The sequence below is a fragment of the Anomaloglossus baeobatrachus genome, chromosome 1, assembly GCF_048569485.1.
Source record: "Anomaloglossus baeobatrachus isolate aAnoBae1 chromosome 1, aAnoBae1.hap1, whole genome shotgun sequence".
Lineage (NCBI taxonomy): Eukaryota > Metazoa > Chordata > Amphibia > Anura > Aromobatidae > Anomaloglossus > Anomaloglossus baeobatrachus.
This window is the reverse complement of record NC_134353.1, coordinates 482,304,801-482,318,690: the sequence shown is the minus strand read 5'-3', so window position 1 is coordinate 482,318,690 and position 13,890 is coordinate 482,304,801. Positions and strand designations below refer to the sequence as shown.

The 13,890-nt window shown below is 41.5% G+C and overlaps 1 protein-coding gene across 1 annotated transcript in view; it reads left to right on the top strand.

Moving 5' to 3' along the window:
• The window catches only part of CERS1 (ceramide synthase 1), a 77,386-nt gene extending 66,184 nt beyond the window's left edge, over nt 1-11,202 (top strand). Inside the window, exons 6-7 of the mRNA XM_075338360.1 lie at nt 8,150-8,298; nt 10,888-11,202. Of these exons, the coding sequence (XP_075194475.1) occupies nt 8,150-8,298; nt 10,888-10,930 (192 nt within the window). The 3' untranslated portion in view covers nt 10,931-11,202. The remainder of the gene's footprint in view (nt 1-8,149; nt 8,299-10,887) is intronic.
• The last annotated feature ends 2,688 nt before the right edge of the window (nt 11,203-13,890 follow it).

Below are 13,890 nucleotides of genomic sequence, written 5' to 3'. Positions count from 1 at the left end.
TTGACATGCAAATCTGGAACAGCATGTCGCCTCCCTGCTGGGCGGCTACAATGCGATGAGCCCCGCCCCCCTTCCCTGCACCCTCCAACACATTCCCCCGCACCCCGTACTCTAACCGCAACCTCCCCCTGCACTGCTGTGGAGTCCGTGACCTGGGGGAGGGGCCTAGCGGCGGCTGCCGTGGTGTCAGCGCCATCACCGGGCCCCTGCTCAGGATCACACATTCAAATGTACCGGCATCACAGATCACAGATGCCGATATATTTGAAAGCGCTGATGAGAGGGAGCGCTGCTTCTCATCACTGTCCCGCTGTCTGTGCTCTCTTCTTTAGCGGTGACGTCACTACTGTGCTGATATGTCCAGAGCACAGACAGCGCGCAAACGTGCAGGAGCGGCGGGGACCGAGGACGGGTGAGTATGTACTCCCTACATGTGTTCCCTATGGGGGTAGGGGGGGTTGGTACAGAGCGCCGTGTATGCGTGCGGTGCAGAGCCATATGTGTGTGTGTGCGGTGCAGAGCCATATGTGTGTGTGTGTGTGCGGTGCAGAGCCATATGTGTGTGTGTGCGGTGCAGAGCCCTGTGTGTGCAGTGCAGAGCCCTGTGTGTGTGCGGTGCAGAGCCCTGTGTGTGTGCGCGGTGCAGAGCCCTGTGTGTGTGTGGTGCAGAGCCCTGTGTGTGTGCGTTGCAGAGCCCTGTGTGTGTGCACGGTGCAGAGCCCTGTGTGTGTGCGGTGCAGAGCACTGTGTGTGTGCGGTGCAGAGCCCTGTGTGTGTGTGCGGTGCAGAGCCCTATGTGCGTGTGCAGTGTAGAGCCCTATGTGCGTGTGCGGTGCAGAGCCCTATGTGTGTATGCGGTGCAGAGCCCTATGTGCGTATGCGGTGCAGAGCCCTATGTGCGTGTGGGGTGCAGAGCCCTATGTGCGTGTGCGGTGCAGAGTCTGATGTGCGTGTGCGGTGCAGAGTCCGATGTGCGTGTGCGGTGCAGAGTCCGATGTGCGTGTGCGGTACAGAGCCCGATGTGCGTCTGCGGTGCAGAGCCCTATGTGCGTGTGCAGTGCAGAGCCCAATGTGCGTGTGCGGTGCAGAGCCCGATGTGCGTGTGCGGTGCAGAGCCCGATGTGCGTGTGCGGTGCAGAGCCCGATGTGCGTGTGTGTGGTGCAGAACCATATGTGCGTGTGTGTGGTGCAGAGCCATATGTGCACGTGTGGTGTGCAGAGCCATATGTGCGTGTGCTGTGCAGAGCCCGATGTGGTGTGGGGTGCAGAGCCCGATGTGGTGTGGGGTGCAGAGCCCGATGTGGTGTGGGGTGCAGAGCCTGATGTGGGGCTGTTATTTGCAATGCTGTAGTGATAACAGGTCAGGTGCTGGGGAAGAATACTGATAGGGAATGTGTGTGCAGGGGGCACGGCTGGACACTGGGGAGGAGCTGGACACTGAGGCCGGGCGTTGCCAGCTCTGACTGGGAGGTTTTGCACAGGAAGTGGTCAGTTTGCTTGTGCTGAAAGTAAACAAAGAGCTGCAGAGAATAAAGGGTGAATTCAAGAGGAACAAAAGATAGAAAACAAAAAATAACAATGTAGGGGTGATTTATATGACAATACAGCACAGATTAGCTTAACAAAAATTTTTGAGTTTATGTCGGACAACTCCTTTAAAGATTTTGGAAGAAGGGGAGGAAACAGAAAAATTGAAATTGGCTTCATTGGGAAGGGGTTAAATTAATCTTTCACACATGGCTAATAAAAAAAAATCTGATGCACCCAAGGTGTCCATTGAAAAAACTGAGCTTTTTGTTTCATCCTATTCTAACTGCGCCATGTACCATTTTGGACACATAGAGCCGTTGTCAAGCAAAAAGACCAGATAATAAAATGCAGCAAATACAGACACATGGCAAAAAAATTGGGGTTCAGGTGTGATTGCAAACATTGTGGTATATACTGGACTTTATACTATTCAGCTAGGACTCAAAGACTGCAAGCTGTAACTTTATCACTGTTCCAGTCCATAGTAATCCTGTTCATGGATGGTTTACCCAGAAAGGTTGCTTTTTGGGTCACGTCTAATTTCCTAATGACATTATCTTCCTTATATGTAAGAACATTCATTTTGCCCTTCCATTGTTTTTTTGCAGATCATCTTGCAGATTCCATAGTTAAAATCAACCACCTGTGTGTGAAAAGCTCGAATACTTATATTTAGGCAGATCCCATGCACCATTAGACAGCATCCGTGCTTTCTTGATTTGGCTTTATGCTGATGTTATAAATTGATTTTAGGTTTTATCTTTCTTACAAAGCTTGACATTTACTAAGACGATGAACTAAGAACCCAGTCAAAATGTTTGTCAAATGTCTGTATTTCTGGTCTGTTTGCTTGACAAATGTTTTATGCAGCCAAAACGTTGCATGATTTAAATGGATGCAATGAAAGCTGAGTTTCTTTATCTGACATTTGAATGCCTCAGATTTTTGTATTTTGCATCTGAAATTTGCCTGGTGGAAAGCAAAACTGAGAAAACACGGGGCTGGCTATTAGGGATTTGCCTTAATACACATGGCTAATGACTCAGAGGTGTACCCTAACAAAAGGGGGTCCCCATACAAGAAGAGTGTATGGACTTCTTGATTTCTAACTGATAATTTGATACAAGCTAATTGTGACTTGGATAGCAAGTGTCATATTGCAAACCAACTTGTGATGTCACAACAGCTCCAGCAACTGAAACAAATTTGTGGTCACAACAGCTCATGCCACTGAAACCGATTTGTGATGTCACAACAGCTCCTGCAACTGAAACCGATTTGTGATGTCACAACAGCTCCTGCAGCTGAGACCAATTTGTGATGTCACAACAGCTCATGCCACTGAAACTGATTTGTGATGTCACAACAGCTCCTGCAGCTGAGACCAATTTGTGGTCACAACAGCTCATGCCACTGAAACTGATTTGTGATGTCACAACAGCTCCTACAGCTGAGACCAATTTGTGATGTCACAACAGCTCATGCCACTGAAACTGATTTGTGATGTCACAACAGCTCATGCCACTGAAACCGATTTGTGATGTCACAACAGCTCCTGCAACTGAAACCAATTTGTGGTCACAACACCTCCAACAATGTAAACCAATTTTTGATGTCAAAACAGCTCCTGCAACTGAAACCAAACTTGCTACCTCATCTGAGGACATCATGATGCAGGCAAAGAGACTCTGAATCCAACGATGTATCACTTAGATTACCGGGTGCAGCAGTTCTAATACAATCAGAATTTTTAGATTTAGCAATGCAGCAGAGCAGAGAAATCTGCCCTGTCCCACACCATAGATACTATACCTTGACAGTGAAGTGCCAATCAGAGGAGAGGGCATGCTGGATAACATGGCATGAGCCAGCAAGTCACACAAATGAGGACTACAGAAAAGGCAACCCTGACTTTTATGTTTTTACCTTTTCAGCTTGTTGTCTTCAGATCACATAGCAAAAATATGCTGACAGATTCCCTTTAAAGAATAAAAGAATTGGCCTTTAAAAACTGAACATGCTGGTTCCTTATCTCCGCCACTAACAATCATCTGTTGGGGGCCCTCATATACATTAGACTTTTGGCTGAATTTGGTGATATCGGCGAGTTCGGCCAACATTGGCATAATGTGCATCGAGACCTTAGATCTAGATAATAATCTAGGCAGTTGTGGAGTGACATCTGCTTTAAACTCACAGGAGATGACACAGGAGATTACATTACAGAAAATACTTAGTTTGGGAAAGTTTCCCATTTTACATTTTCTCTAAGCAGCTACGGTAGTAGATGGAAATTAGAGTAGGACTGCGACAATTCTACCATGGGATTAGAGACATTTAGCCTAGAGACGTTGCACTATTCTTCTGAATATTGTATTTCTATGTAGTGAGCACAATTATTCTTATATATCGTCTACATACAACACATCTATATTCTGATGTCATATATTGGCCAGGGTTCAATATGTGTTCCTAGCTCTGTTGCCATAATCGAATAACATTAAAAAACTGTTTAGACCTTTGTTCTAAACATACCTGACATTTTTTTTTTATGTTTACTACCTTCATAATCTACAGTTCCTAACGGTAGTTAATTACACATGTATTTATTTAATAAAGTCTATAGAACTGTTCTACAGGCTTTAGACTACGGCAATACGGCTGGACTAAGTCAATGGCTTATCTGCCACTTGGCGTAGCTTTCCTGAAGAAATCATCTGAAAAAAACTACTTCTTGTACATATTTTCTCTTGACTTCACGCAGACCTTTCATTCTTCTGGAACATGGTTATTATGGTATGTAAGTGCTTATGCTGACCACCATCTAGCCACAAAATAAGGCAAAGCCTAAAAAGCACCAGTGACAACAAACTCCTAATTCTGTGATAGACCATTAATAAAACACAAGAATATATATGCAGAAGTTTCATGAACTCAGTGTAACTGCAAATACTTGTAACAATACTGTGATTCATGGTGGACCTCCGAATGTACATCCTACATGAACAATGCCCATTCTGTGATGTGGCTACATGCATTGAATTCTGAATCTGGTATGTGGCCCGGAGTAGCGCACAGACCATTTACACTGGAAGTTGATTATTATATTTGAAAGTCTCCATGTTTATAAACTCTTATCTTAATAGGTTTTCTTTAAAAGGATTTGTAGGTGTTTTTTTCACAAACAGTCTGGAAAACATGGCATTTTTTTTTTGCTTACTCATCAAAGCTGAACAGCACCCAAAGATACAGTAATATATTTTAGAGACTGTATTTTGCAGCAGAACTGAATCAAATGCTAGAGACAATCATATATATGTTATATACACTTCTACAACAGCAGGGCATATACAATGTTGGTAGAGAAGGGTGGGAAAAATAAGGTGAAGGATCCATTTTCAGCCTTATGGTACGGTTCCACTTGTGTATGACTCGCATCGCATCACCCGGCACGGCCGCACCCTCTCCTGACAGGAGCAGGTTAGCTGCATGTATTTCTATGCAGCTGAGGCGCTCGTGTCCGGAGAGTGTCAGGCTGTGTTGAGTGATACCGATGCAAGACTCGTACAAGTCATATGCAAGTGGAATAATACCCTTATATGAGAAACGGCTATACAAGCATATAGCCCTGTCTTCTTAAGTCCAAGCATATATGCATAGGTACATAGTTACATAGGTTGAAAAAAGACCTAAGTCCATCTAGTTCAACCTTCCTCCACCAGTTCTACATTTAGTCACTAAGTCTTTTATAACCGACAATGTTGTGTGTACTGAGGAAATCATCCAGCCCTTTATTGAAAGCTGTTATAGTATCTGCCATTACTACCTCTTGTGGTAGGGCATTCCACAGTCTGACTGCTCTAACTGTAAAGAACCCTTTCCTATTTAGCTGCCGGAATCACTTTTCTTCCACTCACAGTGCGTGCCCCCTGGTCCTTAGTACTGTCTTTGGAAGAAATAAGTCATGTGCCAGTCCTTTATATTGACCACACATGTATTTATACATATAAATGAGATCTCCTCTGAGACGTCTTTTTTCTAAGCTAAACAAATCTATCTTTTTCAACCTGTCATCATATGAGAGGCCTTCCATTCCTTGTAGTAGTCTAGTTAGCCGCCCTTGAACTGATTCTAACTTCTGCATGTCCTTCTTAAAATGTGGAACCCAAAACTGTATCCTATATTCCAGATGTGGCCTTACAAGTGATTTATAGAGGGGTAACAATACGTTGGGATCACGGGATCTAATCTCTCTTTTTATACACCCTAGAATCTTGTTTGCTTTAGCAGCTGCTGCTTGACATTGATAACTGCTGCTCAGTCTATTTGTAATAAGAATACCCAAGTCCTTCTCTTGTTCTGTAGTCCCGAGTTTACTTCTATTTAATGTATACGCAGTTATAGAATTACTCCGTCCTAGGTGCATTACTTTACATTTATCAACATTAAATCTCATTTGCCAAGTATCTGCCCATTCTGACATCTTATCCAGATCTTTGTGTAATATTGTACTATCAAGGTCAGTTTTTAATATCCTAAATAGTTTAGTGTCATCAGTAAAGACTGAAACTTTACTATCAATCCCATCCACAAGGTCATTAATAAAGAGATTAAAAAGAATTGGTCCTAGCACAGATCCCTGGGGCACCACACTGCTGACTATGGCCCATTTAGAGAATGTACCATTTATGACTACTCTTTGTTTCCTATCTTTTAGCCAATTCCTTACCCAGTTGCATATAGTTTCCCCTAGTCCTTGCTTCTGGAGCTTTAGTATAAGGCTATTGTGTGGTACAGTATCAAATGCCTTTGCAAAGTCCAAATAAATCACATCAGCTGCATTACCAATATCCAGATTTGCACTTACCCCCTCATAGAACCCCAACAGGTTGGTTAGACACGACTTATCTTTCATGAATCCATGCTGTCAGTTATTATATTATTCTCTCTAATATATTTTTGCATGTCATCCCTTAAAATGCCCTCAATAACTTTCCACACGACTGATGTCAGGCTTACTGGACGGTAGTTACCTGGATTCACCCTCTTACCTTTCTTAAATATCGGTACCACATCAGCAATCCTCCAATCCTGAGGCACCAACCCTGTTACAAGCGAGTCTAAAAAGATGAGATACAGCGGTCTGTCGATTACGGAGCTCAATTCCCTCAATATTCGTGGATGAATGCCATCTGGCCCTGGGGATTTGTCAATGTTTAATATACTCAGACACAGGTGTACTTCTTCTTGTGTTAAATTAATTATATCGGGTGGTGAACTTTGATTTTTCACTTGTTGAATGATCCCTGGTACAGTCTGCTCCTTGTTGAACACTGCACCACACAGCACCCACCGAGTTTTCCCAGGACAAGCCGCTTCTAGAAAACACAGGCAATCATTTTCCTGCAGCAGCATCGCCTGTGTTTTTGTACACAGCATTGTCATTTTGACATTGCTGTGCATTATGTCATTATTATGGGCCATTATTTCAGACGGATTGCAGATTCCAGGATTCCTAAAAAAGACTCTGTGCACATAAGTTAAAAGGGTAAAATGATAAGTCTACAGTCACTCTGTGTGTTACTCTATGTGATTGCAGACTTGTGCTTATTCCCAGCGCACATATTGTGACTGCAGTTGTGTGATATGCATGTTCTGGCCAGAATTTGACCAGTGGACGAGACCTTGCTCAATACAAGTGTGTGGAGTGTTTGCATCTGACTAGTTGGCACGGATGTCTAGTGGGTGCGGCCATGCTCGATACCTTTGTAGTGAACGAGGTCGCGCCCACTAGTCGGGTTCTCACCGCCGTTCCTGGGTCAGAAACCAGCAAATCCGTGCAACACACAGGGCGTGCACTGTGAAGATTCATAGGCCTGCAGTCACATAGAGTGACTGCAGACTTGTCATTTTACACCAGACAACCCCTTTAGGAAGACAGCTGAGCCATCAACTCCCTTAAACACCAATATATGGCACTCTTTCTAATTCAGGACCAGATAGAACCAAGGCTATCCTGCTTTCCTATTAGGTGGAGCTGTGATATACATTTACAAAAATTATATATATATAATTTTTGTAAATGTATATCACAGCTCCACCTAATAGGAAAGCAGGATAGCCTTGGTTCTATCTGGTCCTGAATTAGAAAGAGTGCCATATATTGGTGTTTAAGGGAGTTGATGGCTCAGCTGTCTTCCTAAAGGGGTTGTCTGGTGTAAAATGACAAGTGTGCAGTCACTCTATGTGACTGCAGGCCTATGAATCTATATATATATATATTTATGCCTGGTTCAAAATATACTCCATGAGAGTAGAATATAATGTAATATGGTACAGTCCTTGAGTAATTCCAATGGGTAGCAGAGTAAGTCAAAATGGGCCTGATGAAACGCTTATATGCTGGCAGTGCTGGCACCATGCTCAGTTGGGAACGTGCCATGATGCCTTTTAATTCACCTGGAAATGGGCTTGTTTTCCACGTTAACAATTATAATAATCTACCTAGATTTTGTACGCACGTCCAATGTGTTTACCCGCAACCTGCCAGATTACCAGTTTCTTTACTAGACTAAATGTTGCATTCCACTTAATATTATTTCTGTTTTTTTTCTTTCAGTACATAGTAATGTTTGTTGTCAAAGTGATTACGGGCCAGGTTAAAGAAGTTAATGATGTTCGGGAGTATGATATTTCTGAAGATCAGAAAATGGAGATTCAAGATCACAGCAAATCATCCACAAGCCACAAGGATACCATAAATACCAAGTAAGTACAAATGGTTCTCCCCATTGGGAGATACTATTGGATGTTAAACTCATTATTCAAAAATATTGAGTGAGGAGCTCATTAACCAAGACTTTCTATCGTCTATAAGTGTCTATATTATATGTTCACGGTGTGGGATAGTATTTGATACTTTTTAAAGAAGATTAATAATAGAGGGGTTTTTTAGGTATATTAATTAAATAGCTCCCGTGCGAAAATTTGAATTAACTGCCTTACCATTGATCTATTTAAGTTTTGTATACAGTATGATGCCTCCTCAATGAATTTCTCCACAGGACCACCACATGCACAGTATAATGACCCTACAGTACTTCTGCCCCCCCCCACAAAGTATAATACAATCACAGTGACCCTAACACAGTATGATGTCCCCCCAGTGACCCCAACTCAGTACCTGACACACAATGTTATGGCCCCCACATAACCTTCCACACACTATGATGAACCCCACACTGCACAGTATACTGGCCCCTATTAAACCTACTAACAGTATAATAGCTGCCCATAGTCCTCCATATAGTGTAATGGCTCCCATATAGCCCTCCAAACAGTATGATGGCCCACATCATGTACCCATTGATTTAAAAAAAATAAATAAAAATATATATATATATATATATATATATATATATATACAATGAGTAAAATAAGTAGTGAACACGTCACCATTTCTAAAGGTGCTATTGTCATGAATTTTTCACCAGATGTCGGTAACAACCCATCCAATCAACGCATGCAAAGAAATCACACTGCAGATGTCCATAAATTAAATTATGTGTAATAATGAGAAATGACACAGAAAAAGTATTGAACACATGACGGAAGAGAGGTGCAAACAGCCATAGAAAGTCATGACACCAGCTGAAATCTATCAATAATTAAAAAGAAATCCTGCCACTTATTATTTTTCATTATCAACTGGTTCAAAGGATGGCCTATAAAAAGGTGTCTCATTACCAAGTTGTCACACAAGAAACATCTCATGATGGGGAAAACCAGTGAGCTGTCTCAAGATCTTGACAACCTTATTGTTGCAAAACATACTGATGGCATTGGTTACAGAAGAATTTTTAAACTACTGAAGGCTTCAGTGAGCAGTGTTGTGGCCATAATCTAGAAGTGTAAGAACATAATTTCGCCACAAACCAACCACGACCAAGTGCTTCCTGCAAGATTTCAGACAGAGGAGTGAAAAGAATCATCCTAACAGTTGTCAAAAAGCCAAGAATTATCTGTAGAGAGCTACAGAAAGACCTGGGACCAACAGGTACAATTGTTTCAAAGAAATCAATAAGTAATGCACTCAAACTCCATGGCCTCTATGCACACTCACCACACAAGACTCCATTGCTGAACAAAAAGCATGATCAAGCTTGTTTAAAGTTTGCCTATCAGCATTTAGACAAGCTTATGAAATACTGTGCGAATATAGTCTGATCAGATGAGACCAAAATTGAACTCTTTGAATGCCATAATATACACCATGTTTGGAGGCCAAAAGGCACTGCAGATCATCCCAAAAAGACTAATACCAACAGTGAGGTTTGGAGGTGGGAAAATCATGGTGTCTGGCTGTTTTTTAGTATACAGCACTGGCAAACCTCATGTAATTGAAGGAAGGATGAATGGACATATGGACTGAGACATTCTTGATAAATATCTTCTGTCATCTACCAGGATCATGAAAATGAAAATGAGGGTAAACATTTCAGTAAGACAATGATCCCAAACACACAAACAAACAGGAAATGATACTTTTATTTGGTTTCAAAGAAATAAAATAAAGCTTCTAGAACAGCCCAGCGGGTCACCCGACCTGAATCCAATAGAAAATTTATGGAAGGAACTAAAGCTCAGAGTTCATAGAAGTAGCCTACGAAACCTTCAGGATTTGAAGAGTGTTTGTGTGAAAGAATGGCCCAAAATCACACCTGAGCAATGCATGCAACTAATTTCTTCATAAAGGAGGCACTTGGATCAGTCATCAGCAACAAAGACTTTTCTAAAAAGCATTAAATATCAGTAAGCATGTTCAATACATTTTCCCTATGTCATTTCTCATTATTACACATCACTAAATTTGTGGACCTCTGTGGTTTGTTTGTGTGTATTGGATGAATTGTTGCTGACATCTGGTGAGAATTTAACGCAGTTTTATAAATATATTTATTTAGAAAACTCGTGACGTGTTCAATACTTATTTCACCCGCTGTATACTCTATACTCTATTCACACACTTCTCCAGGCTGTGCAATATTGGGTTTGAAGCTCTGCAGATCAGATGTTTAGACACAAAAGGAGAAGGATTGAGGAGGGAGCTGATGGCTTACTGTTCCATCATTGCTTTCAACGGTACCTACATCAAGGATGCAGATACCGTTGAAAGTGTGATGCCGGGCAATGTGTGACCACCCCCCCAACTTATGGGCCCAATAGCGGTCATGAGGTTGCTGCTGAGTACAATGTTATCTCTGTTTCATCTGATAAATTCTTGGTGACTTTTGAATAATATTTGTACATTTCTTTTTTCTGTAACATAGTAACACTGTTTTATCCTCTTTCATTCAGGCAATACATGTCAAATGGATATCTAAAGAAAAAGAGAGTATAACAGTGGTGCAAAGTAGTCCCATGTGCGTTCATCTTTTTCCGTCGACTGAAGGTTTATCCAGCCTTGTATTGTCAACGATGTGTTACAACGAACTGATTTTTTTTTTCTTTTTTAATTTAACTACTGTATTGTCCAGAGCCTCAACATAATTCACCTCAAAACCTTATGTATTTAACATTGGTCATTAACATCTTATTGTTTTAAGGTGCGGGTGATGCTGAATCTAACAGTGTTCAAATATTTCTTAAAAATAAAAAAAGCTGAAAGAACAAGCGTGCTTTCAATGTGAAGCCTTTGGCTAATCCGTTTTTAATGTAAATTAAATATAGATTTGACCATGTTGAATGATATCTATTCCTCGTCTTCAGTCAGTGAGACTGACATTGAATTGTTACATTGAGTCAATGCTATGTGAGCTGGCAGGTCACACATGAGGTCAGGTGAACCCAGAGTGGACTGGAGTGCAGTTGGAAATGGTAAAGATGGCAATGGGTAAGTATGATAATTCACTCATTACACACATTCTCATGATTACTAACAGATGGAGTCAGGAAAAAAAAAAAAAAGGCCTTAATGCCGCTTTGCAAACTCTGTTGGGTATATGGGCTGTATATAGAAATATGTTTTTTTGTTTATTTTATTTGATATATAAAAAAGCATTTTTAATGGTAAAAAAAATTCCATGCGTTATTTAGAATTTATTTTTTCCATTTTTTTTTTTACATTTTATCCCCTTGTTGTAATAGTCAGGTTCACTATGTAATTTCGCCAGAATTTTTTGGAGAGTATGAAAACTATACATTTCTGGAAAGGTTATTGTATAAGCAATAAGGCCTCTGCCACACTTACGTGATAAAACGTAACGTTTTTGTCACGTACGTGTTAAAGGGGTGGTTTGCTCCCCGTGTACTGTTTTTGTGGCACGTACGTGTTCTCCGTGTGGTATACATAATAACACACGGAGAACAGAAAGCCCCGCCTTACCTGCTTCTTCCGGAGCTGTCTGCGGTGCTGATTCACAGTTTCCGGCACAGGCCACGACCCGCTGACGCTGCTTCTGGCCTCCAGTGAAGAAGAAGCGTTGTTCAAATTCACTGCCGAACGGATGCAGATGACAGCTGGACTTGTGGAGGTGAGTTTGTGTTTTTTTTATTTTTAACCTGACATGTGTGTTTCTCCGGCGCGTGTCAAATGGACCCGCATCCACACTACATCCGTGTGGTACGGGTGTGGGCCGTGTGACACCCATTCTGCCGGAGAAGCGTGTGGAACTCAAGGACACACGTAAGTACGGAACGGACACACGATCCGTTCCGAAATAGTTACGTGTGTCCAAAACATTAGGATTACCTAGGCCCACGTGTGTACGTATCTCCGGTACGTGTAAAAAAAGGCAAACACGTACCGGAGGCACGTGAGTGTGACGGAGGCCTAAGAAAAACAATGTTTCCATTTGAACTGACTCATACGCGGACGCCATATTGGATTTCACTAAATGGCTGACTTGACATCAATTTTCGTTTATATATATCAGCTTGTAAATAATATAAACATACTTGATTTTAATAAACATACATTTTCAGGGCAAAGAAATGCAAGGGTATCCAAATAAATACTCTAGATTCAACTAAAAAATATTTTTATTTATTTATTTGGTATTATTACTTGTTATACAAGTTGTCGTCCACGAACAATATACAGTATAATGTTTTTAATATTTTGAGCCCCCAAGACTTTTTTTTTAAATCAAGTTCATTTTTATTTAACAGCAAAATTATACAACACATAAAATAAATTCCCCCATAAAAACATCACAGAAAGCGGAAAAACCTTTAGTCAGTAAGAAAAACCACACAACATAATAAACAATGCACCCGTAGTCCACGTCTCATTTCAATATGGGTCACAAAGTGCATATTATTTCCGAATATATTCTCCATAGTATAGATTACCCAGCATCTTTATGACATATTATATATATATATATATATATATATAGTAAATTTGTTAACCGGTTAGAAGGAGAAGGACCTGGGAGCCCCCGAGACTTTTTACATATTGCCACCATCACTGTCATCATCACTTTCATACTGGATCTGGGTGTCCTCGTGTGCCAGGTCTGAAAGCAGCGGTAAGGCTCCGATGGTAGAAAGTCATTTGCTTTCGGACAACAGTGAGTTATATCCTGCCAACACAGGAATATTGTTCAATGCTTTCTGTTGTTGCTGCATTCTGGAAACAACAGTAGCAACAACCCATCCAAATTGCGATAGTTGGTTGGAACCTGATGATTTCTTGCTTGTGACAAAGTCTTCTGTTCTCTTGGCATGCTGTGGTTTTGGCTTGTCACAGGGCTTCATATGTACATGGTATGCAATGCTTTTCCTTATTAACTGTAGAAAGCACCGTTAAACGGTCTGTACGTTCCAGCATTCTTAAAGAAGGGCGCTTTTGTGTTCTTTGCAGTCGATAACACGGACTTTGCAGAGGATACTCCTGATGGGAAAGGAACCACACAGGATTACTGCGGAGGGGGGTTTATTTCAATAAAGATGGAGTCACTAATTGTGTTGTGTTTTATTTCTAATAAAAATATTTTTCTGTGTGTTGTGGTTTTTTTTTATCATTACTAGAAATTCATGGTGGCCATTTCTAATATTGGCGTGACACCATGAATTTCGGGCTTAGGGCCAGCTGATAATATACAACTAGCCCTAACTCCATTATTACCCGGCTAGCCACCCGGCTTCAGGGCAGCTGGAAGAGTTGGATACAGCGCCAGAAGATGGCGCTTCTATGAAAGCGCCATTTTCTGGGGTGGCTGCGGACTGCAATTCGCAGTGGGGGTGCCCAGAAAGCATGGGCACCCTGCACTGTGGATTCCAATCCCCAGCTGCCTAGTTGTACCCGGCTGGACTCAAAAATTAGGCGAAGCCCACGTCATTTTTTTTTTTTAATTA